Source organism: Suricata suricatta, chromosome 5 (genome assembly GCF_006229205.1).
Source record: "Suricata suricatta isolate VVHF042 chromosome 5, meerkat_22Aug2017_6uvM2_HiC, whole genome shotgun sequence".
NCBI lineage: Eukaryota > Metazoa > Chordata > Mammalia > Carnivora > Herpestidae > Suricata > Suricata suricatta.
In genome coordinates this window covers 152,471,572-152,499,162 of record NC_043704.1, presented here as the reverse complement: position 1 = coordinate 152,499,162, position 27,591 = coordinate 152,471,572, and the positions used below count along the sequence as shown (strand labels likewise).

The following is a 27,591-nucleotide window of genomic DNA, read 5'->3' as shown; positions in this document are numbered from 1 at the left end:
CCTGATGGATGGATCAAGAACATGTGGTATATATACACAATGGAGTACTACATGGCAATGAGAAAGAATGAAATATGGCCATTTGTAGGAAAGTGGATGGACCTTGAGGGTGTCATGCTGAGTGAAATAAGTCAGGCGGAGAAGGACAGATACCATATGTTTGCACTCATAGGTCTAACAGGAGAACAGGAGAAACCTAATGGAGGACCAGGGGGAGGGGAAGAGGGAAAGAGAGTTGGGGAGAGAGAGGGACGCAAAACTTGAGAGACTATTGAATACTGAAAACGAACTGAGAGTTGAAGGGGGAGGGGGGAAAGGGGTGGTGGTGATGGAGGAGGGCACTTGTGGGGAAGAGCACTGGGTGTTGTATGGAAACCAAATTGACAATAAACTACTTAAAAAAATAATTTGGCTTGAGATTTGTTAAGAGAAAACTGGAAATTCAAGTAATCTACAGACTCTTTGCATTCCGAAAGGTAACAATTAGGAGTGGGCAACATTTGATTAGGGAAACTCCTGAACAACCTTCCGCTGGTGAAACATTAGATCAGCTATGTCTAGAGGAGGTCATTAACGGACTGGCAGTTCTGGTGCTCCATCAGCTAAGATGACAAAGAAGGACGGGTGCGGGCCCTGGACAGGGTAGAAGAGGCGAGAAGGGAGAATGGAGCTACAGGGAGAGTCTGGAGGAGGAGTGTGGTGCAAGGTGGAAGGCTTGCCCAGTGTAGACAAGCCACACTCCATTTTGTCCATTTATGGATATATGTATATTTGCATATGTGTGTATATATAAAAAACATATACATGTATTATATATAATTAAAATATATATTCACTTAAATTATGTAACAAACAGGTACAGTAGGTAGTATAGTTACGTGGTTTCAAATTTGAGCTGTACACATTATGTCTCTTTTACCCGGCCCTGCACCCACTCAGGCCCCTCCCACAATCAGCCGTTACCGGTTCTTGTCCTTCCCTCAGGAGATGGTGGAGCTATTCTTTGCATATATGAGCGAATATCTACCTGTAATCTTGCTCCTCTTTTTTTCCTTTTACAAATGGTAGCATATTACACTCAGGGTTATGCACCTTGCCCTTCCCTCTTAATAACTATCTCAGGATATTTTATATCAGCACACAAAGAGAAAATTCATTTCTAATTACATCAGTCTCTTTCTGATATAAAGTTGAGTTGTTATCAGACGAGGCTGCACTGAATACTTTGGTGCATATGTCATTTTTCAAATGACATGAATATATATATATATGATACATGTTTAGAAGAACAGCGTGGTCAATGGGGATGTGCATCTGCTATTTCGATACGTATTGCCAAACTGCTCCCTCACTGGCAGCGTGCAAGCGCCTGCTCTCTTAACACCTTTGTCATGACCGTGTCTAACATTTACTTTTAAGTTCTTTCCTTTCTGGGTTGTAACGTCTGTTATTACCACACCGTCAGCACAATATGTTTTGCGCAATAACATGGGCTTTGGGGAAGGAGGAAGAAGAAAGCACCATGAGGTGCAGGAGGGGAAGCAGGGTCAGAGGTGCATAGGATGTGCTGACGATGAGATCATGAGAAGGCACCAGTGCTTAAGGAATTTGTTGCAAGTAATGACCCAAAAATGTAATCTCTCTGAAAGTCTAGTCCATCCTGGAGTTGCCACACTATGCGGAATGGACGTTAAGAGTGATTAGTTTTGTTATCAAAGGGCAAAGACCTCCCAGGAGGCCAGAAATTTTAAAAGCTATGGGTTAGTATTATAAGGCTGAAAATCTCCCATAGGAGGGAGTTGGCATCTGGCTCTGTCAGTGTATTTACACTTGTAAGCTGGTGCTAGGAGAATGATCACGCTCGCTCCCAGACCTTTCAGGGAGATGGAGTGCGTGGGGTTGGGGCTCCCAGATTCCAGCTTCTGTCCAGGACGGTCCATTCTCTGAGCTGGTAACCTGGGCATGGAGCACATATCGTAGGGAACGCTGGAGACCCCAGGGCACCATGGCCAGCTTCTGTGTCTGGTTCTCTGGGTGAAATTACAGCCCAGAAGAGAACCATGGAAACAATCTCCTGCCCTCTGAATTCATATCCCTGGTTAGATTTTTTTCCCCCCTTTGGGTTTTAACCTTAATAATGTTTTCTTCCTATTCTCACTTGGATCATTTTTTTTCTTACTGTTTTTATTTATTTTAGAGAGAGAGACAGCATGAGCAGGGGAGGGGCAGAGAGAGAGGGAGACACAGAATCCAAAGACAGGCTCCAGACTCTGAGCTGTCAGCACATAGCCCAATGCGGGGCTCGAACCCATGAACCGTGAGATCATGACCTGAGCCAATGTCGGACGCTTAACCGACTGAGCCACCCAGGAGCCCCATTGTTGTTGTTTTTCTAAGCTCACTGACCTTGAACTAAACCCAGAAACAAATAATTGGCGAGTCCACAACCATAATGAGTAACTTCAAAACACCTTTCTCAAGAACCGGCAGAACAATCAGGATGAAGGCACATAAAAAGAAGGTCTGGCCGATTCAAATGTGTTAGTTAATAAACTTGAAAACATGCATATGAAACAAATAAGCATATGCCTAACAAATAAGAGATCTTCCTTCCAAACTCCTGTGGAACATTTAAAAATATTAACCATTTATTATAACAAAGGAAGTTTCAATAGCTTCCCCAAACCAAATACACACAGCCGAACAACAACAACATCTAACCAGTTAATTAAAAGAAAACAAATAAAACTGCTCTTCAATATCCCTTGGATGAAAGGAAACAGAGAATGCAAACTATAAATGCTATGCATTTTCACATCTAGATTATTAACAATTTTGAAGTTTTAGTCTGGCTTCTTCATTGTACGTTTCCTCTGAGTTACTTTCATCTCTTTCATATTAGAATCTTTCCTGACATATTTTGATATTTCTGACTCTGTGTTCATATGCAAGAGTAAGGTACTAAAAGCCTTATTCAGTGTTTACTGCACATTTAGGGAAGGTTATTGATTAGTGAACATCCTTTAGTTGAGATAAGGCACTGAGCTCTTTCATTGGGAGACTTTGCCTTCTGCCCGGTATTAGGCAAATCTCTTTCCCCAACAGGGAACCTTCCAATTTTTTTTTTCACCAAAGACTAGAACATTAGCTGCTGCCATCATTCTTTGCAGAAAAAGCTTCAGGGTTCAGAAGACATTGTCCATTCTTCAGGGTACTTGGCCTTTCGCTCATGTCATTTAGAAAGCATTTCCAAGTTTATCCTGCAAGCAGAAACCACTGAGAGGGATTCCTGGGAATGTAGGAAGGGTTAGAAGTCAAAGAATAGATGTGATTCTCCTGTGATCAAAGAGAGGCACGGCCCCTCTACATACACCAAAGCATGGTCCCTGATTAGTGATGTCCGCATCACCGGGTAACACGGTAGAACTGAAGCATTTTGGGCCTCATCCAGATGCACAGAATCAGAAGTTGTGTGGGTGGGACCCAGAAATGTGTTTCAACAAGCTTTCAGGTGATTCGGATGCTGAAATTTGAGCATCACTGAGCTAACTTGAATGGAAGGAAGAGGGGAGGTGATGGTAACGTTGCTTGGTAGCTGCAATTTAAAGACGTGGAGCTTTGAAAACCATGAAAAGTCAGACGGAGAATCTGGTCTGTTTCCTCAAGAGCAAGAAGCAAGGTCATCCATAGTCTTCACTTTTCTCAAGAGTGAGGAACACAAGAAGCTGGCTTCTTTCGGAGCTATTAGTTACTCAGACTATGTTGCCACGTCCTTGAGATCTGGCGTCAAAAAACGGACGGGAGGAAACAGAGGACAGTGTGGGGCGGGAAGAAATGACAATGCCCAGGCTGTCATAGTTCCCAGCTGCGCATCTACTGCCCAAACAACTCCTCTTACCTGCCCAAGAACCCGGTCCCCACACCCAGTTAGGCTGGACAAACGCTCCGCCACGGCCTCCCACTTCCGGGCCCCAGCCAATGAGAACCCAGACTGCTCAGCCAGTCAGCGCTGCACGCTCCTTCCGGCGTTCTGCGTGCTGCCCTGGAGACGGCCTGGGCGAACCCAAATGCGGAGGGGCGCTAGACCGCGCCGCTTCGGACTGCGCCTGCGCGTTCCGCCGGACGCCATTGCTTCGCCCCCGGCCTCGGCTAGTGGACTCGCCCGAGGGGGTAGAAGCCGAGACGCGCGCCTTCGCGGGACCCGTCCCAGGGCCGGCGGCTTCTCCTCACGCGTGTTCGGGTGAGCGGCAGTTGTGGTTTTGGGGTCCACGAATTTGCGTCCGGGTCTCCACGGGCACCACTCACCTGCCCTCCCTCCGTGGACCCTGTGCCCCTCGCGTCTCTCTTATGATTCTGCTTTGTTACCGTGTTAAACTAAAAACCTTAAACCGTTTTCTCGAGGCTTTGGTTCCTCCTCGAGGATTTGGATGCGGGGGGGGGGCGGGGGGGTTCGTGGCTGTAGGGATCAGGAGATGCGCTTTATGGACGCCCTCGATTCGGAGTTCTCGCCCTGCAGCCCCAGCGACGCTGGCCGAGTTCTAAGCCGGCCGTGCGGACGGGAGCCGTTGGACGGAGCGAGGCCGTGAAGGCCGCCAGCTCGCGGGTCAGCTGGTTGGAGTGGGGGGTCCTGACGTAGCGACTCCGAGCCTGCGGCTTGCAGGTCAGACTGAACTCGAAGCCTGCAGACACGTTGGTCCGTGAAGTGCTTCGAGGAGAAGCACCTGTTGAATGCGAAGCGCAGTGCCTGCCACCTTTCCTGCCCTCGAAAGAGGTGGTTTGGCCTGCGGTTAGCAAGCTTGAGGGTGCGTCCGGAGCGTGAGTTACACCACAGTGTGCTGCGCGCCGCTCCCAGGATTTCTTATTCAGTAGGTCCGGCCTGGGGCAGCGGTGGCTGCTGGTGGTGGAGGAGGGAACGCTCTGAAGGTAGAGGAAATGAAGGGAGGGTAGCGGTCTCTATCTTCCCGCCTCACCTGGTCAGTTTCCAAGAGTTCGCTGAATGTAGGTTCTGCACCCCCCCCCCCACCCGCCCCATCTTAACCGGCTGGCTTCTCTGACCTGGGTCACCTCGTAGATTACAAGAGCCTTACAAGGCGTTCCCTGCCTTAGAAAACGCGGAACACTGAGCTCTGGTGTCTGGGAATACACACTGAGAAAATGACGAAGATATGTCGCAAAGTGGTGGCTGTGGACGTCAGCGTGGTTACTTCTGGAAAAGAGGAGTTGTGGTTCCCATAGGCTCAGGGAGGGACGTCCGGGATGGCAGGCAAAATAGGAGGTGATCACAAGGTTGTCCCTCTTATTATTATTTTTTTTTTTAAGTTTATTTGAGAGTGTGGGACAGGAGTAGAGAGCCAGGGAGAGAATCCCAAGGAGGTTATGTGCTGTCAGTGTGATGTGGGGTTTGAACTCACAGATGGGGAGTCCCTCTTATAATAACTCATTAAACTATACATGTATTTTATGGGGGTTTTCTGTATTTGTGTTTTATAATTTTAGAGCTTACGCATTTAAAAAAATGCTATTAACAAGTATGAGGTGAGGATGTCCTTGGAGTCACAAAGATTCTTGAAATTGTGGGATTTCAAACTTGACAAATAACTTACAAGACTATCTGATCCAATTCTTATTTTACTCGAAGGAAATTGAGCCCCAGAGAGGGGAAGTGCTTCAGTCCTAAACCAACCTTGTCTAAACTGACTTTGTAACTGATGCGTTTGTTAATTTCAGACTGCCCCTTCTGCTTAGACACCACTACTCAGTGAAAGACTTCAGAAAAGAATTTGGCTTGAATCAAATTGAAAATGTAAAGATTTAATTTTTTTTCTTGTGGCTTAAAATCTTATTCTCAAGGAATCAGTTTTTTAATTTGTTTATTAGAGAGAGAGAGAACGAACGAGCACAAGCAGGGGGTCAGAGAAAGCGAACCTTAAGCAGGCTCTATGCCCAGCAGAGCAGGACAAGGGGCGTGGCTGTGAGACCATGACCTGAACCACAACTGAGAGTTGGATGATGCTCAGCCAGCTGAGCCACCTGGGTAACCCTGGAGGAATCAGCTGTTTTTCTTACATAAAACTTACTATTTCAACACCTTATCCTGGTGTGTTTTAATGTAGCCAAATTGTGAACATTTAATTAAAAGTCTCTGTTTTTCTGGCTAAATAGCTTTTCTATCTTAACACACTGCCAATTTAATCTTAAGTTATATTACCTACTATGTATTGTTGACTTATTGCCACAAAACTAGTCTGTCTAGGCTGCATTTGGTGGGTCAGGAGTCAAGATTGATTCTTTTTAAGTGGGTTTTAGGGAGGAGAGGAGCATAGAGTGAACTTAGAATTTATTTGTTTTACTGAACACTTTTACTATTTGTGCCATTTTTGGGTTTCCATTTATTTTATTAAAACTTTTTTAATGTTTATGTTTGAGAGAGCGAGAGAACGAGAGACACAGAGAGACAGAGCATGGGGGGGGTGCGGGGGACAGCGAGAGGGAGACCTAGAATCTGAAGCAGGCTCCAGGCTCTGAGCTGTCAGGTGCAGGGCTTGAACCCATGAACTGTGAGATCATGACCTGAGCAAAGTCAGACCCTGCCCTGGGTTTCCAGTGATTTAAATTCAGATTTTACCCACATCTTTAGTGCTTAAAGAATTTTGCTGTCAGTAGTCTGAGTTTTTGTGTTTTGGTATAGAGACCAGGTTTGTAATTCAAATAACTAAATGTAACTACTAGCCTATACATCTTTATATGTATGTATATGTATTTACTTGGCAGTAAATTTTAATTTCATTGGAAGATGGAATCCTAGAATTAGTTGCCAGATTCTTGGATTACTGGTTCCATATACCAAGATAGGACAAACTGCTGCCTCTTGGCCAAATCTGTTTCTTAGCCTGTTTTTGTATGGCCCACAACAGAAAAGAAGTTCTGGAGACCTAATGTCCATCATAGTGATTATACTAAACAGGAATGTGTTACGTACTTCAAAGTTGCTATGAGACCAAATGTTCTTAACCACAGAGATGTGACTTATGTGACATGTGGAGGTGTTAACTAATGCTACGGTAGTAGTCAGATTATGATACATAAATGTGTGAAATCAACATGTTGTACACTTTAAACTTAATGTACACGTAAATTATATCCATAAAATTGTGATATTCACACACTGTACTGTTCACCCCTTTAACATGTACAATTCAGTGATTTTTAGTGTGTTCACAAAGTTGTACAGCCATCAGTATGAATTACAGAACATTTTCTTTTTCTTTTTTTTTTTTTTTAATGTTTCTTATTTATTTTTCTGAGAGAGAGAGAGAGGCAGCATGAGCGGGGGGAGGGGGAGAGAGAGTGAGACAGACAGACAGACAGACACAGAATCTGAAGCAGGCTCCAGGCTCTGAGCTAGCTGCCAGCACAGAGCCTGACACAGGGCTTGAACCCTCGAACATGAGATCATGACCTGAGCTGAAGTTGGAGGCTTAACTGACTGAGCCACCCAGGTGCCCCTGATGATAAATATTCTAGAATGTGTGCAAGCCACTACTCTGCTAACAACTCTGCAGTTGTAGTCTAGAAGGAGCCTTAGGCAACGTGTAAGTGAATGGGTGTGGCTATGTTCCAGTTAAAGTTTATTTACAAAGGCAGCAGGCTGGATTGGGCCCAGGAGCCAGGAGTTTTGGTAACAGCTGATTTTAATATTTGGATTGATTTCTTAGAATCTCTGTGGATTAGATGGAAATATTGTCATTCCGTATTTGTTTATAAGGTATTTTAACATACATTGTCTCTTTTGCTCCTCATGGTTTGAGGTTTAGGTCAGTCATATGTCCCTGATCTATACTGAATTGACACAATATGCCTTCCTTTGTAACAAAGTAAAAATATCTAGATACATTGGAATCTCATTCATCTCTTACTTTATTACATGTGTTGGAAAAAGCTGTCATTTTCATCATTTTTGTTAAAATCTTGTTGAAGGAAGGTGAGTATTAGTTTTTCAACTGTTTTATTTTTCCCTTGGCTTTTTTCCCACCCTACAAAAAGAGACCAGTATCCAACACTTAGAGGTGAATTTTCAGTTTATAGAATTACTAGATTTACATCTATCCTAGGCTAATTAATCATGCAACTAGCTTGCATTTAGAAGTTTTATTTTTGTTTGATTTTTAGGAGTTGGAGATGCTGTTAGGCTGCTGTTTTATCCAACGTGAGCAGTTGGCCAGAGATGGAAAACTTCATTCTGTATGAGGAGATCGGCCGAGGAAGCAAGTCCGTTGTCTATAAAGGGCGGCGGAAGGGGACGATCGATTTTGTAGCCATTCTTTGTACCGAGAAGTGCAAAAGGCCTGAAATAACCAATTGGGTAAGTCAAGTATGGTTTTCTCCGTTTGGGAAAACACAGAGCTATGATCAAGGAGAATAAGAACCATATAAACAGAAGCCATTGAACTCACTATAGCAAATGCCATATTTTCAATCCAGAATGGGTGACCTTCTGTCTGTTTAGTGCCACCAATCCTGAATAATGACTAATAAACATCCCTAAGTAATTAGCAATTTAGTCGTGTTTTTTTTGGGAAAAGTCATGAAAAATATAGTCTAAATTACATCATTAATTTTTATTTCTTAAAGGTTTATTTATTTAAATAATCTCTATACCCCACGTGGGGCTCAAACTCACCACCCCAAGGTCAAGAGTCTGACTGAGCCAGCCAGGCACCCCTAGATCATTTACTTTTAAATTTAGCATGTGATTGATGAAGCTTGCCAAAGAAAGGACACTGGGAGAGAGTAACTGGGGTTGGAAAGCAGCCCAGGCTCCTGGGCCCAACTTAGCCTTTTCTGCTGCTTCCCTATTGTGGTAAAATACATGCATCAAAAAGTTTACCATTGTAACCATTTTTGAGCATACAGTTGGTGATGCAGTGTTGCTGTACAGCCATCACCATCTCTAGAACTTCTTTTTTAAAGTTAATTTTTTAAGAGCAGTTTTATTGAAAGTAAGCATCTGCGTGAGCAGGAGAGGATGGAGGTAGAAAGGGAGAGAATCTTTTTTAATTAAAAAATTTTTTTAACGTTTATTTTTGAGAGAGATAGTGAGCGAGCAGAGGAGGGGCAGAGAGAGAGAGGGAAACACAGAATCGGAAGCAGGCTCCAGGCTCCGAGCTGTCAGCACAGAGCCCGACGCGGGGCTTGAACCAACGATCCGTGAGATTGTGACCTGAGGCGAAGCTGGACGCTCAACCAGCTAAGCCCTAGAGAGGGAGAGAATCTTGAGCAGTCTCCATGCCAGGTTCCATCTGGCAACTGTGGGGTCATGAGCTGAGCTGAAATCAGGAGTCACATGCTTAACTGACTGAGCCACTCAGGCGCCCCCAAAACAGTTTTAGGTTCACTGTAAAATTAGGAAGAAAGTATAGCGCTCTCTCCTGTGCTCCCTGCCCCACACATGTAGTGCTCCCCATCAGCATCTTTCCCAGAGTGGCGTGTATATTACACCTGATGGACCTATACCGACACGTCACAGTCACCCCGAATCCATAGTCAGTGTTGACATTCCATAGTTTTGGACAAATGTGTGGTGACCTGTGTCTGTGACTATAGTGTCATACAGAAGAGTGTCACTGCCTTAGAAGTCCTCTGCGCTCCACCGCGTCATCCCTCCTCTCCTCCCAACCCTGGCAACCGTTGATCCTGTTCTTGTGTCCACAGTCTGGCCGTTTCCAGAACGGAATCGAGCTGGGGTCACACAGCATGTAGCCTTTTCAGGCTGACATCTTCACCGCGTGCATTTAAGTTTTCTGTGTTTACCTGTGGCCGGGAGCTCATTTCTTTTTATTGATGGAGCAGTACTCCATCGTGTATATGTGCCAGCGTTTTTTATTCATTCACCTATTAAAGGACATCTTGAGTATTTTAAATTGTGAATCAGGCTGCTATATGTAAGGAGAGGTTTTGTGTGGACCTGGTTTTCGCCTCTTTTGGGCAAACACCCGAAGTGCCATTGCTCAGTTGTCCAGAACTCGTGTCACCTTGCAGAACTGAGACTCTGTACGCGTGAAACCATAGTCCGCATTTCTCGTCCCCAGACGGCACAGTTCTACTACGTCTCTGAATGGCACTTTGTCTTTTTATGACTGATTTCACTTAGCGTGATGTCCTCAGAGTCCATCCGTGTTGTAGCATGTGTCGGAATTTCTTTAACCTTTAAGAACCTGTGATATTCCGTTTTATGTATGCGCCGCATTTTGCTCATGCACTTACCTGCACCTGTCTCTGGGCACTTAGGTTGCTTCCGCCGTTGGCTGTTGTGAATAATGTTGGTGTGCACGCGAGTGTGCACATGTGTCTTCAGGACACATTCTGACTTCAATCTTTTGGATATACCCAGAAACGGGATAGTTTAGCTTAATTTTTTTAAAGGAATTGCCGTACTGTTTTCCCCAGAGGCTGCGCCATTTTACACTCCCACCGGCAGTGTGCAAGGAATTCCATTTCTCCACTTCTTTGGCGATACTTGTTCTTTCTGTTTTTCTTTGTTTTTGTTTTGAAGGTCTCTGTTCTAATGGGTGTGAGGAGGGGTGGCTTTTGCAAGGAGGGGCCAGCTGGGAAGACGGTGCGTGTGATACAAGACGTGGGTTGTACGTTCGGCCCCAGGAGCCCATGCGGTTTTCTCTGGGATGAGACGCTAAGGCCTCAGGAGGTGAGGGGGGAAGGCAGTGTTCCGGGCAAAAGGAGAGCCGAGCGTGAGCAGTCACTTGGTGGACAGACCAGCTGGGGCCTCGGTGGCTCCGTCAGCATGGCTTGCTTCTGCCTCAGTTGCTGCGTAATTGCGGAGCGCGGAGGTTTGAACCGAACCAGAAGTGGAGTACTAGAGAGAGCGAGTTGGAGAGTGAAGAGGGGTGGTCACGAGCTGGGATGTGTGCCAGGTTTTGGAGACGATCCGATTATTAGTAAAAATCCAACAGTGCTCGTCAACTGAAACATAATGGGGGCTACAAATGTAACTTGAAAGTTCATAGCCACATCGAGAGGAAATTAATTGTATGAGTGTATTTAATCCAGCGTATACAGTGCATTATCACCCCAACAGATGGCTGGTGGAGGTGCAGGTGGGGGGTGAGGTCCCGAGAGCTGGGATATCTGGAAGAGGAAGTACTTGGCCACACTGATGGGGAGGGTGCGGGGCTTGACCGGGGCCTGACTTCTGGGGGACCTTCCACATCGCTGTTTTTCGTTAGGACTTTGCCCTTCCAGGGGGTGGATCTGTGGGTTCATGCTCGCCATGTGCTCTCCCCAGTCTCTACTGGGACGGAAGTTACCGGAGTTATTACAAGGTGGTACTCAAATTCTCTGGACCACTTTGATTTAATTCTCATCTAAATTATGTGTCTTCTAAACTATGCAGATTCATTTCCCTTTCTTGTGTTAGAATACGAACCCACTGGGTAGTTCCTAGAGCGTATGTACCACATTCCATTTCTAAAATCGGGTGCTCTGTGTTTCCACAAGTTATGGGCCCAGTAGCCTGTGTTTTGTGACTGACGGTAGAATGTGTGTGTGTAAGTGTAAGAGAATCAGAAATCAAGGATCCAGAGCACTTGGGTAGTTGTCCCCCATTCTGAGTCTGGATGTCTTTGCTAATAAAGCATCCCGTTTTTAATGGGGTCTTGAAGGAAGAAGGCAAAACCCCTTCAGGCAAGTTAGTATTGTTTTTTTAATGGGCAGGCTCTTGCATCTTATTTTATGTTATTTTGAATATTTATTTTTGGGAGGGAGAGCGCACACCCTGGGGAGGGGCAGAGAGCGAGGGAAACAGAAGATCTGAAGCAAGTTCTGTGCTGTGCGGCCCGAACTCGCGGTCTGTGAGGCCGTGACCTGAGCCTGAGTCAGACTCGTAACTGGTGAGCCACCCAGACGCCCCTGCATCTTTACTCTTGAGTGTGGAATTCACGCTTGTTTTGGTGCACCGGTGTCCTCGTGAGCCAGCGGAAACGTACTTTTAAGATCAGTGTGTTCACTGTAACGATTCTTCTTTGGACAGCCTGAGTGAATTGATACTATGCGTCTATAAAGTCGGCTCCATGCCCAGTGTGGGGCTTGAACCCACAACCCTGAGATCAAGCGTGGGATGCTCTGCCAACTGACCAACTAGTCATCCTCATGAAGGATATATTTAAAAAGAAAATTGTAGAGCCCTTTGAGAGTTACTTTAAATATTGAAAAAGTAAAACGTCATCATTTTAGAAAATTTGGATGATACAGAAGAATGGGTGGAGGGAGAAAAGGGCAGCACAGTTCCATCACGTGAGACCGTCCTGCCCTGTTTTTTACCTTCTAGTCTTTTAACTAGGAGTTCTGTTTCAATTTTAAAATCAAGGTGTTAGCTAATTTTGTTTCTTGTCTTTTTTACTTCACATCATTATACTATCATTTTTTGCTATAAAATTAAACATTTTCATGTTGGGTTAATATTGTTAGTTGATCTATACTTTAACTATTATTGAGCCTTTAAGTTATTTGTACTTAGTAAATGTTTTCTTTTCTCCATGAAGATGATTTGTTTCCTGATTATGAAAGTATTGTGTGCTCACTATTAGAAAATAGAAAAGTAGAAAGATTCAGCTATTTCGATGTATACCTTTTGGTCATTTTCCTACGAATATTTCTTTTGCAATGTTATGTTTACACAAATACATAGAACTGTATTGCATGAGGTTTTTTTAAAGATTATATATTAAATTACCATTTTTCCATGTCACCAACCTTCATAACAATCATTTGTAATACCTGTATAGAATTCCGCCAAATTCTACGATTGCCCACTTCCCAATTGTGTGCTTAGGTGTTTCTTAATAGATGTAAGGATTTTAAGAACGTGTGCGTGTGTGTATGAATGCTGTGTTTTTCTAGGTCCGTCTCACCCATGAAATTAAACACAAGAATATCGTAACTTTTCACGAGTGGTATGAAACCAGCAACCATCTCTGGCTCGTGGTGGAACTCTGCACAGGTAAGAGTGTGTAAGACATGCCACCCATCCATCCGCTTCAGGTAGTTTTGAGAAACATGTGGGTTTTATTGTTTTCCTTTTGCGTTACAGACAGAGGCACTTGATATGTTGACTAAGCTGGCTTGCACATGCATTGTTCGGATATGAGGGCAGGGTAAAGAGCAAGGATGTTTGGTGAGACATTTGGTAGGAGAGTAAAATTAGATTTGAGATTCACTTTGGTGTAAAATACTAGTAAATCACCTGTGTAAAAATGTTGAAATATTTTTTTTTGTGATTAAACTTATCCAACAAGTTTTCTTGTTGAATAAAAACCGAGTATTTTAGGTCAAGTAGCTGTCAGTTAGCTAATTAGTTTATTAAGTCATCATCTTTTTATGTTTATGAAAAGAATACTTGCTGTTTATAAAAACGTAGGCAGTGTGAACAAGTACAAGGCCGAGTCAGCAGACGCCAGCTCCTAACAGGAGAGAGAAGGTGCTCCAGCCCCTGCCCGTGCAGCGTTCTAGGGCCGCGTTGAGGGAGAAAGATGGTGGAACACAGCGCTGCTTTCTGGGAGTTCAGTTTCAGGGGCTCAGGGGAGACGCGCCACTGTTAGTGTGCTTCTGTCTACAATGAGTAACAATAAAGGATCGTTAAATATTAAATGTTAAGTAATTTCTAGTTTATGAGTCTTAACCTATTGGCACTTACAATTTGTAACAACAAATGATCAAATTAGTCTTTTTTTTGGAATAATAACTTACTTGGATTTTATTTTTTTTCTGAACCATTAGGAAAGGACTGTGGTTTATTGACGTTCACAGCTGCTCTGTTGAGGTGATCAGGGAACTTGAACTTTCCCTGTGTTACTTTTTGCTTCAGCTGTTGTTCTGACCCCCCCCCCATCATTACAGCCTTACTAATTGATGATGTATTTGGAGTGGATCCGTACCTAACAAAACAAAAATAACCCCCAAATACCTCCTACTTTAGTCACAGTGTTCTTTCTGATTGAACTTTCAGGTGCTAGGTAAGACTTCTTATTTTTTATTTTTTTAAAAGGGTTTTATTTATTTAAGAGCGAGGACTTAGTTATGCACGTGTGGATGGGGGACAGGGAGGAAAGGAGGGACAGAGAATCTTAAGCAAGTTCCATGCCCAGCACAGAGCCCTGTGTGGGGCTCCGTCTCACCACGTGGGATCGTGACCTAAGTCAAAATCAAGATTGGGATGCTTAACCATTTGAGCCACCCAGGTGCCCCAAGACTTTTTTTTTTGTTTTTTAAAGAGATAGGAAAAGCATTTTGTTTGAACCTAAGTTAGGACAGCTGCTTGGGACACACAATCTTCACAGAGAAGAGCACTCTGGGGAAGGAACTTTGTGTGTAGGGTTATATATGTTTCTCTAAACTTGGCTCCTCTTGGAATCTTGATGCAGGTTTTTTGTTTGTTTTGTTCCTGGCGCGTAGGTGGTAGAAATGTGAGCGGGATCTCGGAAGAGCAGAGAGCTGGATTTCACAATGTGTTTGCCTTTGACATGATTTCCTCAGTGAAGTATGCTAAAGGCGGTGATCTTCTGTTAAGGAAAGGCGTCTTTTCTGCCATGCGGTGCTTTGCAGAACGTGACCCCACTTTGCACAAGAGTCGATGTGGCTATACTTTGTATAATGTGGTTTTTTTCTTTAAAAAATTTTTTTTACAGTTTTTATTTATTTTAGAGAGAGAGAGAGAGTCAGCATGAACAGGGGAGGGTCAGAGAAAGAGGGAGACACAGAATCTGAAGACCAGCTCCAGACTCCAAGCTGTCAGCACAGAGCTCGATGTGGGGCTCGAACCAATGAACTGTGAGGTCACAACCTGCGCTGAAGTTGGACGCTTAACCGACTGAGCCACCCAGGCGCCCCTGTATAATGTGTTTTAAATGCACAGTTTGGGTTAGGATTTACCTCTGATTTTGCAGCGGTTCAGTTCCTAACTGGAGTTAGCAATCACGGGTTCTCCCTTCAGAGGGCTTCTGGCCTGCTTGTGTGGGGACCGCACTGTTCCACCAGCCCAAGCAGTCATTCTCTGGCAGTGACTCTGGAGTGTGGACACAGGTCACCCTTAGGGTGCTTGGTCCACTGCGTTCATTCATGTGTGTATTTCCCCTGCCGGTCTGTCCAGGTGTGGTGATTAGATCCGGCTTTAAAGCTCAGTGTCTCCCGGCATTGAACCTCCTGGAGGCATTGTGTCGGTGCTGGGGGCTAAAATCGGTGATTTAATCAACTTGCAGGTGGTTCCTTGGAAACGGTCATTGCTCAAGATGCAAACCTCCCAGAAGATGTGGTGAGAGAGTTTGGAGTTGACCTCCTCGCTGGATTACATCACCTTCATCAACTTGGCATTCTCTTCTGTGACCTTTCTCCAGGCAAGGTAGTTCATGAAGTTTGATTTCCTGACCGCTCTGTCTCAAGTTTTAATGCCTTCTCAAAGGTATTTTTAATTTTAGATAAAATTTAGAACATCTTGAAATTGACTTAATATTTTTAAAATAAAAACATAGTGCCATATTTTAGCTACCTTTTTAGCTGCCTGTTGCAGTAGCTTTTAGAGCGCAAAGTCTCCCCTCCCTCCAGAGTCCCTTGAATAAGTATCATTGCTGCTGAGGTATATTGTGAATGATGAGCTCAGTATATCTATAAAATGAGCTGCTTAGCTTTTAAATTGTGGTGTCTGATTATGAGCCGCTATTTTGGTTTGATAATGGCAGTTTGGGCTTTGCTTGATTACTGGTACTATGGGTCAGGCAGCTTCTTTTCTGGTAAAACTAATGATCTGTAACTAAACGTGCTTCAGGGTGGTAGAGTCCTGAAACCTGCTCCGTTTCAGCGTCACAGTTGACCCTGACGCTTAGAAGTTGTGTGAACCTGGACAAGTTACCCCTTCTCTCTCTCTCTCTCTGTGAGACGGATTATGGACTATATTTAGCTTAAGCTTCTAGGACATTTCTAGACCCTCTGGAAGAGAACATCTAAAAATCCAGAACTTACAAAAAATTGCAAATTGCTGACCCCTGCTGGTGGTTCTCAAAGTGTGTTCCCCAGACCAGCAGTATCCGCATTACTTGGGACTCCTTAGACATGCAGGTTCTTGGGTCCCACCCAGACCTATTGAATCAGAAACTGGGGGTAGGGACTGGCAGTTGATCTTAACAGGACCTATGGGGGATCTGGTGCTCAAAAAAATTTAAAAGCCACTGTTATAGATAACCAGACATCCTTAGTATTTGTGACCAAAAATTAAGGGTAAACTTTATGCTTTTATTTACTTACTTATTTTTTTAAGAGAGAGATAGAAAACGACACACACACACACACAGTGTGTGAGGGGGTAACAGGCAGAGAGAGAGGGAGACACAGAACCTGAAGCCAGCTCCAGGCTCGGAGCTGTCAGCACAGAGCCCGATGCCGGGCTCAAACTCCCAGACTGAGAAATCATGACCTGAGCCGAAGTCAGACACTTAACCTACCAAGCCACCCAGGCGCCCCTAAATTGCTTTTAAAAACAAAGATGCCCCTGTCCTGCTGTGACTGCCCCGAGATAGTGTTAATGGCTCTGGGGGAAAAGATTCACGTCGGGGAGCACTGGCGCAGCTTCCCGGTGCAACGGGTGGCTTGTGGTCAGGGATCGTGTTAGCGGGCGTGGGGGCGCGCTGAGCACGTGCCGGCCCTTGTCAGAATACCCTTTGCATGTATAACCTTAAAGCAGTCGGAAGGGTTCAGTATTATTATTCCCATTTTGCTGGTGTAGAGACTGAGCTATACAGAGGTAAGTTCTCCAGCCCGGGCTGCCAGTAAGTGGTGGATCTAGGCCTAGATCTTTATCTCCAGAACCCTCGTTTTGAACCCTTGCGCACATAACGCGGACAGGTGGGTTTGCAGACCCCGCTCAGCGGTCACGGAGGATTGGCGAGTGTGTGTACATTGTTCCACATGCGTCGGTCTTTCCCCAGCGCCTGTGGTTCCCTCTGGTTATGATGTGTTCATTGTATACATCTGAGAACACGCCATTTAATATTTAATTCCCTTATTAAAATGCTGGATTTAGTTTTCTTCAGCTTCTTTTAAAATTGTGTGCATTTAAAGTTGTGAGTTGGGATGAAGCAGAGAAACCCGTGCTCAGAGCTCCTCAGTGAGATGAGGAGAGGACGGATGGAAGTGCAGACGGAATTGGGTTCTGACCACATGTTTTAATCTGTATAGGTGCTCTTGGAAGGGCCTGGCACACTGAAGTTCAGTAACTTTTGCTTGGCCAAAGTGGAAGGTGAGAATTTGGAAGAGTTCTTTGCTTTGGTGGCAGCAGAAGAAGGAGGAGGTGAGAGCGGGGAAAGTGCACTGAAGAAAACCGTGAAGGGCAAAGTCAAAGGTACGCAGAACGCTCACAGATCGGAACCCTGGGTGTGGGCTGCCCAGTCACGTGTTTAGGAGATAATGTCCAGTCAAAATAATACATTTGTGCCATTTTTGACAGTCAAATAACATATTGAAAATAACAGGAGGAGGAGCCTGCGGATGGGGATGGCTTTGCCCAAGGCCTAGCGGGTTTGCACAGACCCAGGACTGTGAGGTGCGGGCAAGTTCTCGCAAACCTGGCACCTGTCCTTGTCGCCTTATGTGCCTGTCCGCTCCTTAGAACCGAGGGATGGCCGCTTTTTCCTGCTTGCTTCTGCATTCTGAGCACTTCAAACAGTTCCTGGCGTACACTAGCGGCTCAGTAGATACTTTTTCAACATCGTTGAGTAGCTAGTGTTCTGAAATTAAGATTTTGAGGGCACATTCTTGGGGGTGGTTTTGACGGTGAGATGAGGCCTGGGATGTTAGCGTCCCTGTACCTGAGGGGAGATTGTGTGAAGCGAAACCCTTTTTGTAATATTATCTGTGTAAATCTGTTGTCGAACCTAACATATGTCATATTTTTTCTGTATTGCCTTTTAACATTCAATTCTGAAGGTAGGGACTTCATAGTCGTTTGTTCATTAGTATGTGTATTGATTCGTGTCAAATAAATTGTATAAATCAACAAAAATTTAGGCATGTTCTAGATATTGGAAATATGAATGTGAACAGACAGGCCAAAGTCCCTGGCCTTGCATTTCTCGTTGAGGTGGAGAGACGTGTTCACGTTCAACACACGTTAGTGGCACGTGCCCTGGTTATGTGTTGGGCAGGGTACCTGGGCGCCTTGGGGTCTTCCTTAGATTTCGTTTCTCAGGATTTGGCAAATGGAAAGGCAAATAGGCCTTCCATTAAGTGTCAGGTGAATGAGGTGAATGTATGTATGAAATGTGATCGTCTGGTCAAAATGTCACATAGGAGAACTTTAAAACTTGAGGACACAGGAGGCTGCCGCTGTGGCCTCAGTGGGCCCTGGTGATAGTATTTGCTGGAAGGTTTGCCTCAGTAGAATTTTATTTTCCAGATAATTGGTGATTACTCATCTTCATTGGAAGATGGGAGGTTTTTAGGTTGAGGTTTGGTGGGTGCACAGCAAGTGGCCAGCTGTGTGACTTAGGGGATATTGGGGAACCCTCTAAGCTTTGATTTCTCCCATCAGTAAATAAGGGAACTTGCTAGCTCAAGAGTATGCCATTTATTTTTTTAAACATTTTATTTAGTTGGGCAGAGAGAGAGAATCCCAATTCGGGTCCTCCCTGTCAGCGCAGAGCCCGAAGCGGGGCTCGAACTCACGAACTGTGAGATCATGACCTGAGGTGAAATCAAGAGTCGGACGCTCAACTGACTGAGTCCCCCAGGCGCCCCGACAATTTGCTGTCCATGTAATGTTAAGCCTTGTGTAAAGTATCTGTGGCGGACCTTAGTGCTGTTCAGGAAATATTCCCTGTTCTGGATCCACAGTAGGGTCGCATCCTCTCCGTGCCAAAGCTAAGGAAATGTGAGCGGAAGTGACGGGAGGTACGTGGAGGCAGGGATTTTCAGAGCCAGTGTGCAGTCTTGGTGATGGAGGGAGCACGTGTTGAGATGGAGCCTCTATCAGCCTGGCTCTCTGAGTGGCTGAAGAACAGAGCGGGGGGTTGACTCGCGGCGGACATGGACTTTGAGTAACACATAAACCTCTGTTGCTGAGCCAGTGGGAATTCGGGATGTTACTGCTGTATAATGTATTCCAATCAGAATACTGTAGTCAGAGGTTCTTCGGATTAAATTGTTAGCTTAAAAAAAAGAAGGAACATACAGAATTGTGCCACATCTCTAACTCAAGTGGATTTCCAAAACCTGTTCACATTGCATATTCTTGTAAACGAAACCTTAAAATTAGAAAACTTAAAAAAAGGTGAAATGCCCACGAAGGTCTAGATTGATGTGTGTGTGTATATTTGCCTTACCAGGTCTCATGGTAGCTTTGTTTTCGGGATCGTTACAAATGCCTGACGAAGTCGTTCTTTATACTTGCAGGCTCTCTTACGTATACAGCGCCTGAAATCCTGAGGGGTACTGACTTCTCCATCCCCAGTGACCTCTGGTCCTTGGGCTGTCTGCTTTATGAAATGTTTTCAGGTGATTACTTTCCGGTACAGTTTAAACCAAAGCTGGGCACACACAGAAGGATGAAATCTGTTGTAGTTTGCGAGTATTTAGCCTGGAAGATGTGAAAAATGCTAGCTTTTCTAAATTTTTGTATATCCTGGTTTTGGCTTGTCTTCCTCTGTATTCCTCCTGTATGCTTGGTGTCCAGGCAGATGCCCAGAACCTTTGACATCCAGGCCAAGGGACTGTTGACAGACACGTATTTTACACGATAATCATTTGGAATGTTCAAATGTGCCTACTTTTTAAAAACTGATTATTAGAAGTTCTTGTATAAAGGTACCTGTGTCTGTGAATTATTCAGGTGTGTCCAATGGCCCACGCGGCCCTTAGATAATGGATTGTGCATATACTAGCATCTTTGTGAGGATGATAGGTTTTGAATGACAGAAATAGAAAAATATACAGTGTCCCTGGTCTGGACCAGGCATTCAATAAGTAGTTACTGCTGTATGTATATTTTCCTGTAAGTTGTGTAGTCTTAACCTATCTGTAGTTGAGATCTATTTAGGGCTATAGTTTGGTAGTAGCAAACTATTGTTTAATTTTACAATTTTTCATGTAATTTCAGGAAAACCTCCATTCTTCTCAGAAAGTTTTTCAGAATTAATTGAAAAGATTTTTTATGAGGATCCTTTGCCACCTGTTCCAAAAGGTAGGATTTTTGGGGCACCTGGTGGCTCCATTGGTTAAGTGTCCGACTTTGGCTCACATCATGTTCTTATGGTTTGTGGATTGAGCCCCACATCGCGCTCTGTGCTGACAGCTCAGAACCCGGAGTTTGCTTACGATTTTGTCTCCTTTCTGTCTCTGCTTCGCCCCTGCTTATGCGCATGCTCTCTCTCTCAAAAACAAACATTAAAAAAAAAAAAACCCAAAAGTTAGGTTTTTTCTTTAATTATAAATGCGGTTTAGTTTACATCTGACACTATTAATGGTACACTGTTAACCAAAATCTGTTTTTGATTTCTAACCTCCAAATTCACATTTTATAAATAGTCCCAAGTTGATATTTTTTAGAAATGTTAGCATTGCCTTTGCCTTTTTACTAAGATAATGAAATGAAAAAGTACTACTAAATAGATTCCTTTCTTTGAAAACAAATTATTTTGTGCTCCTGTATCAACAGAAGTCTGGTATAAAGATTTTAAAACGTTTGTTTCTTTTGAATGTACTATTTACTTAATTTGTACTTCTGTTCCTTGTAGTTCTTTCTGCTTAGTGCTGGAGTAGGGGCGGATCAGGCCTTTGTCAGCTGCCCCTGACAAGTTTCTAACGTCTTTAAACTAGATATAGTTGTAGTGTTTTAACAGGATTGGAACTTTAATCATATGAATTTTGATTAATATAACCATCTACCACTAAGAATTTTAAGGCAAGGAAAGGAAAAAACCCCAAAAGGCCCAAACATAGTAAAGCTGTTTTCTTTAGAAGAAGAAGAAAAGGGAGTTTTAAGATAAACAAATGAAAACAACTTTACGAAGAAAACTTTCAGAGGTAATTAATGGAAAAACTGGGAATACAGAATTCTTTCAGGATTTCCAGAGTCCTCCTAAATGAAAAAACCAAACAATGTTATTTTGAAAATAGTCTATAATACTTAAAACTGCTTATTTTTTCTTTAACTTCATGTTAAGAATGGTTGATTTTACAAAATGTTTCCTGTAATGATGACTTTGGGTTATTGTTTTGGTTTTGAATATTAGAAGTATTGATGATCGTTTTGTCCTTGTAAGCTAAAGATTTTCAGGCAGGGAAGAGAAACCTGAAATTCGAGGTGTCAGAGATCTGGTCAGGATACGTCTGGTGACCCACACTTAATTAGGGATCTCCATCAGACTGTGGCCACAGTGCCCGGTGGTGCCCTCTGTTCGGTGTCTTTGTCCACTGTCTTCATGGCTACTTGAATCCACAGACTGATAATTTATACCCCAGACTGTGTTATATTCTGTCTAATTTAAACATTTACAGGGGCACCTGGTGGCTCAGTCAGTTAAGCGTCCGGCTTTGACTCCGGTCATGATCTCACGGTTCATGGGTTCAAGACCCGCATTGGGCTCTGTGCTGACAGCTCAGAGCCTGGAGCCTGCTTCGTTTCTGTGTCTGTCTCTCTCTCTGACCCTCACCTCCTCGCGCGCTCTCTCTCTCTCTCTCTCTCAAAAATAAATAAAAAACATTAAAAAAAATAAACACAGACTACTGGAATTGGACAGCATCATAATATTGTGACGTTATTTTCCCGTTAAAAATCTTTAAAGGAGAGAAGCGGAGAAAAGAGGGTTGCAAGTATTCTTATCATTGTGCACTATAAAGCCAAGTTGGTCAAATTAAGGAGGCCTCAGGAAATGAGGCGTAACTAAACGTTGAAGCCGAGGGTATGCAGGCAGGGCTGGGGATCCTGACTGGGCTTATTCAGGGAGGAGGAAGGGTCGAGTTAGTCCAAGTTTAGTTTCTGAGATTCATGTTTTTTATGGTCTAGGAAAAAGTGTTCTTTTATTCTTATGCCCACTCCCCCCACCCCATTAAATGGAGGATGTACTTGTTAATAATGGAGTCAGTGTTCTCTTACAAATGTGTGCTCAAATACTACCACTCTGAAGTTCATGTAGGGTATATGTTCATGTACTTACCACGTTTTTTTTTTCTTTTTGGGACTCTATTTGTGTATAGATCCTTCTCTTCCTAAAGCTTCTTCAGATTTTATTAATTTGCTTGATGGTTTACTTCAGAAAGATCCTCAGAAAAGGTATGTGTGGAAGAATTTTAATATGAATAAGGAAAAGAATCTTTTTCTCTTTTCATGTACTTGTAAAATAGTACTGTTCTTAATATACACAGAACTATTCTTGGGTTTTTCCCTTATTTTCTTTACTTTTTTTTTTTCCTCTTCTCTTTTTGGTGGTGGGGGTTGGTTATGTTTAAATGAAGTTGCTTTTACAGCACCAAAGACTTAATCATCCATTTCCTACATAAAAGGTAGCTACTTTTTTGCATGGACCTCAAGCATATTGTAGTATAGAGGTGGAATTTAAGGAAAGGTATTAAGCAGGCTGTGTTTTAGCTTATGGGCAAGTAATAAATTGTATCATGTATCTTGAATAAGCTGCTATATAATGATTCCCACTTCAGATAGCTGTGAAATTAGGTGATTAACTAGTTGGTACTTAACCTTCTAATTTCTGTATAAGTCTAATTACATGAAACAGAAGTGGGGGTTTTGATTTTTTACTTTGCTTTTCTGTTTGGAGTGTCATTGTAACTACTGTATTGTAAATGATGGAAAATAATTGCATACGTTAAAAAAATATGAAACTTTATAAAGTAAAAAAAAATTTCAAAAAAAAGTACTTCTTTAAAGAAAAGAAATCTGAGTTTACATTAAAAGTGTTTTCTATTTGCAAGATTTTTGTTTAAAAGTTTTTATTTTAGGGGTGCCTGGGTGGCTTTGTCGCTTGAGCGTCCAACTCTTGATTTCGGCTTGGGTCACGATCCTGGGGTCACGGGATTGAGCCCCGTGTCAAGCTCTGTGCTGAGCATCGAGCCTGTTTCTAATTTTCTGCCATTACTGCAACCCAGAAAATGCACACTGTGCCTGTTAGCCTCTCACCTAATACTCTCCTTGTGACAGGATTATCATAATAATACACCACACCCAAATACCACAATGAAGGCTTAAAGTGGAAGGGAGTCTGGCTTTTACGTACAGCCTAAACCTTTTTATTTTTAAAAATTTTATTCTAGAATGCGCGAGTGGAGGAAAAGGGCAGAGGTGGGGGGTGAGGGGAGCAGAGAGAAAGCGATCCCAAGCAGGCTCTATGCTCATTGTGGAGCCTGACATGGGACCAGATGTGGGATGTGATCGCCCGAGCCTGGGATCATGACCTGAGCTGAAATCAGGGGTCTGATGCCCCGTTGACTAAGCTGCCCAGGCGCCTGGGCTCCAGTCAGAGTGGCTGGAGAACATTTGACTCCTGTACAGACATGTGACATGTAAAATCATGAGGTTGATTTTCTTGTTTATTTCTAAATGAAATTCTAAAAGTGAAGTCCCAAAGATGAAAGTCACGAAGCAGGTAGGGTATGTAGAATAAAAGATGACAGAATTATAATTGATAGTATCTTTGATATAGTTACTTTATAAGGTAATGGGCGCCTGGATGGCTCAGTTGGTCGAGCGTCTGGCTTGGGCTCGGTCATGACCTTGTGGTTTGTGAGTTTGGGCTCTGCACTGGGCGTGCTGGTGTCCGTGCAGGGCTTTCTTCGGATCTTCTGTTCCCTCTCTGTGTCTCTCCCCCTCTCATGCTCTCACACTAAAAAAAACAAAACAAACCAAACAAAGATAAAAATAGTAAGATTTTAAGCTAATTATAGGGTCTCTTCATAGACTCTCTGAGAACCCAAAATGTTTTTCTCAGGCTCCAGGCGACAGGAACCCTGAGACTTCCCACACTTAGTTCTCAGCCTCTCCCGTCCTGCGCCGTGTGCGGCTGCTCAGTGGTTATTTTGGGTGTTGCTACGAGGTTAACTGTACTACAGTGCAAGTAAAGTAGGACAGAACTGCAGGGGGACATGTGAATAGAGAAATTTGTAAATTATACAGTCTGACCCATGTAAATGGGACGTGACTTGGGAATCATGCACGGTAGATCCTGTTAAACAATTTTAACATCAGTGTTTTGCACAGGTTGACGTGGGCCGGCCTGCTGCAGCATTCCTTTTGGAAGGGTGCTTTTGCACGGAGAGACCATGAATGGAGCACCGAGAATCCCACCTTCAGGTAGGATGTGATCAGATGATCACACCGATTACTGTTGTGATAACGCAGCGTCAACGACGTAAATTTGTCTGCTTTCATTTTCGGAGAAAATCCAGCCTTCGATTAAGTGCGGTTTGAGCCGTCTGTGTTCCTGATTCTGCTCATTTTTCTGATCAGCTGTTTACTCTCCAGTCAGTGACTGCACGCGCGGTAGGCATGAGTCCTGTTCAGCATGTATAGCTCCCTTCCCGCCTTGCACGCACGTGGTGGGGTCTCCTCACCCCCTTCGAGTTAGGCCTGGTCACGTGACGTGGTTTGGTTAGTGAAGTGTGAGCAGAAGTGATGCGTGTTCGTTCTCCGGAGGCCCCACAGAGCCGGCGAGGGGCTGGCCGCGTGTCTTCCTCCTGACGGGGGAATTGGGAGGAAAATGTCCAAGTGGAGCTGCCTCAGGCCAGGTCTCTGGTGACCCAAGGAGCACAGCTCCCTGCCGGCCTTCAGTGGCCGTGTGAGTGAGGGAGACAAAGTGCGGAGAGTAAGCCACTAGGACTCGCGGGTCGTGTGTTACCGCGGCACCCCTACTCCTGGCCCGTCCTGAGTGACAGTACTGTGTCGTTGTCATGAAGCCTGCTTAGCCCAGGACGCTTTAAAACATGACGGTATTAAGGACAAGGTGAGGAGCAGTCGAATGAATGCCCAAGAATGGATTCCTCCCCACCCCCATCTTACTCAGTGGTTAATGGTTTGTGAGTTTTGAGTTTCGCCTTGGCGGATTCAGTGTATTGGATGGAGAAGTCTGAATTCTATCGAAGGTCTCTCTCAAACTTGGGTTTCTGTGATCCAGTGAGATTCACCCACGTTCCCACCATTGTTACACTCTGTGGGGACTCACAGAAAGCGGGGCTCTGGTCTCGGTCCCCCGGTGTCCACAGGCACCAAAGACCTCTGACCCGAGTTTGTAGTCTTCCTTTCTAATCTGTGTGCGTTTGTTTTCTTCTCTCGCCTTCTTGCCCTTGCTCGGACTTTTTAAGTCAGACCTCGAATCAGGAGTGACGAACGTGAACACCTCTGCTTGGTTTCTGCTGTAAGATGAGAGCGGTCAGCCTTCTGCCATTAAGTACACGGAGCTGGGGGTTTGCAGAGCTGCCCCCCTTCCGTCCGAACAGTTGTGGAATTCTGTCTAATGCCTTCTCGTACATGGGGTTTTTCTTCCTTAGACTCTGGGTGTCAGAGCCAGCCTTGGCAGTCCCACGAGCAGCCCCCTCAGTCAGGGGGTGTTACAGGGTCTGGGTCTTGCTGGCTGTGTTTGGGGCCGAGCGGCCCTCGCGCTCTAGCTCGAGGAGATGCCCCTCTGCCAGCTTGAGCCACTGGCAAGGAGCCGGGGGGCAGGGACAGACTAGAATGGAAAAAGAGAAAAAATTAAACTGTGGCATTTCCTCTGGTCTGACTCTTGGGGTCCCCTTTCCTGTTTCTTAGAACAGAAACAGACGGCTTTTCTTAGGGGCTCTGTACGTGTGCGTTGAAGTCCAGGCCCGGCACGGGGAGGACTAAGCGGGACTCGCTGCCGGTGTCCTGGTGCTGGAAGTCCGGGTCACTTGCCCAGTCTAGTCGTTTCTCAGGGATGCGGTGACAGACGCGGTTAGTATAGAGCCTGCGTATAGTAAGTGCTCACTTCAGCTACCCGGTGACCATGCTTATCTAACTCCATGGCTTTGCCAAGTGTTAGTGCAATTTAATGAACTCTTCCAACCTCTTGTTATGCAGAATGCTTTAGAAAGCTCAAAAATGAGTTTGATTGTGTTGGCTTTCTCCCGTTGCACAGCAGAAAATTGACGGAGCATTCTGGAACCCAAGATTCCAAGGAGGTTGTGAAGCCTCAGAGTGGACCAGCCAAGGGGGAGAGGAGCAGTCATCGCCCTAGACCCTCTTTCAGACTAGGTGAGCCATGGCTGGAGCACGCTCCTGCCGCTGAGGATGCCGTCTCTGAGAATCTCTGGGTTCGGTTGCCATTCTCTTTAAATTTCTGCCTGCATCATGCGCTGCTCGTGGTAGTTTTGGTTCTTTACACACAATGGTTTTCTCTCCTGCCACAGAAAACCCAGCTGAGTTGCGGCCTAACAGTGCTGTTGGGGGCCAGCCGAACGAGTCCATGTTTCTCCTGAGGTATGTGAGCTACAGAGCAGGGAGCAAGCCCCGCGCGACCGCAGTCAGGTCTGCTCCACGCGCCTGTCGTTCTGCTGCCGCCCGTGTTCCACGGAGACGGAGGGCAGGGCTGTGACCGCCAGAGTCCGGCATCTCTCTGCTTTTCAAGTTTGCGTCAGGGGCTGGCCAATGGAGTGTCTGTTTGGCTGTGCATTTTTAAAAGTTTTTAGCCAAATCAGGGCCACCTTGGGGGCTTTGTCGGTTAAGCGTCCGGCTTCAGCTCAGGTTGTGATCTCATGGTTTGTGGGTTCGAGCCCTCTGTCGGGCTCACAGCTCAGAGCGTGGAACCTGCTCCGGGTTCTCTGTCTTTCTCTCTCTGCTCCTCTGTTGGCTCCTGCTTTGTGTCTCCTTCTCTCAAAAATAATAAACATTGAAAAAAAAAAGCTTTAAACCAAACCACCTGTCTTTCCTATTTATATGGGCTAAAACCTCATTTTTTACTTGCCTTTCAGTTAGAATTGAATGTGAAATTTTAGCAGTTGAGCTTCTTTATTTGGTAAAGACTTTGAGGAAAAAGAACAGGTTGTGTTTTAAAAATTTTTTTAATTCAAAAAATAAAAAAAATGTTTATTTTCGAGAGAGAGCAAGCGAGCAGAGGAGGAGGAGGGGAGAGAAAGAGGGAGACAGGATCAAAAGCAGGCTCTCAGCCTGATGTGGGGCTCGAACTCACAAACCATGAGATCATGACCTGAGCCGAAGTTGGATGCTTAAGCGACTGAGCCCCCCAGGCATGCCATGTTACATATTGTTTTATATGGAGGCTTAATAATGTTTATTTAATAATCATTGAAATAATTTTATCAAGAACAGAATGCTATTTTAATATAATAAAGATAAATGTATTTAAAATTTTAATACATAAATGTTAAGTGCAGTATTTTATTTATAGTTTTGGTCTTGTGTACAAATAGTTTTATTTAATGACAAAGGGGTTATAACGATGAACTAGTATTTCCTGACTTGTTTTCCTATTTAAATATAAAGTATGTTGAATTTATCTATATACATTCTAGGCATTAATTCATTTTTTAAAAAAACTTTGTACAGTCTTTGGCATA

General features: G+C 44.3%; 1 protein-coding gene across 1 annotated transcript in view; it reads left to right on the top strand.

Annotated features, from left to right (window-relative positions):
- The first annotated feature begins 4,181 nt into the window (after window positions 1-4,181).
- Window positions 4,182-27,591, top strand: part of ULK4 (unc-51 like kinase 4) — a 492,439-nt gene continuing 469,029 nt past the window's right edge. The window contains exons 1-11 of the mRNA XM_029938787.1: window positions 4,182-4,240; window positions 8,170-8,362; window positions 12,913-13,012; window positions 15,267-15,406; window positions 17,236-17,398; window positions 19,447-19,548; window positions 20,150-20,233; window positions 22,249-22,324; window positions 24,263-24,355; window positions 26,154-26,269; window positions 26,425-26,494. Of these exons, the coding sequence (XP_029794647.1) occupies window positions 8,225-8,362; window positions 12,913-13,012; window positions 15,267-15,406; window positions 17,236-17,398; window positions 19,447-19,548; window positions 20,150-20,233; window positions 22,249-22,324; window positions 24,263-24,355; window positions 26,154-26,269; window positions 26,425-26,494 (1,082 nt within the window). The 5' untranslated portion in view covers window positions 4,182-4,240; window positions 8,170-8,224. The remainder of the gene's footprint in view (window positions 4,241-8,169; window positions 8,363-12,912; window positions 13,013-15,266; window positions 15,407-17,235; window positions 17,399-19,446; window positions 19,549-20,149; window positions 20,234-22,248; window positions 22,325-24,262; window positions 24,356-26,153; window positions 26,270-26,424; window positions 26,495-27,591) is intronic.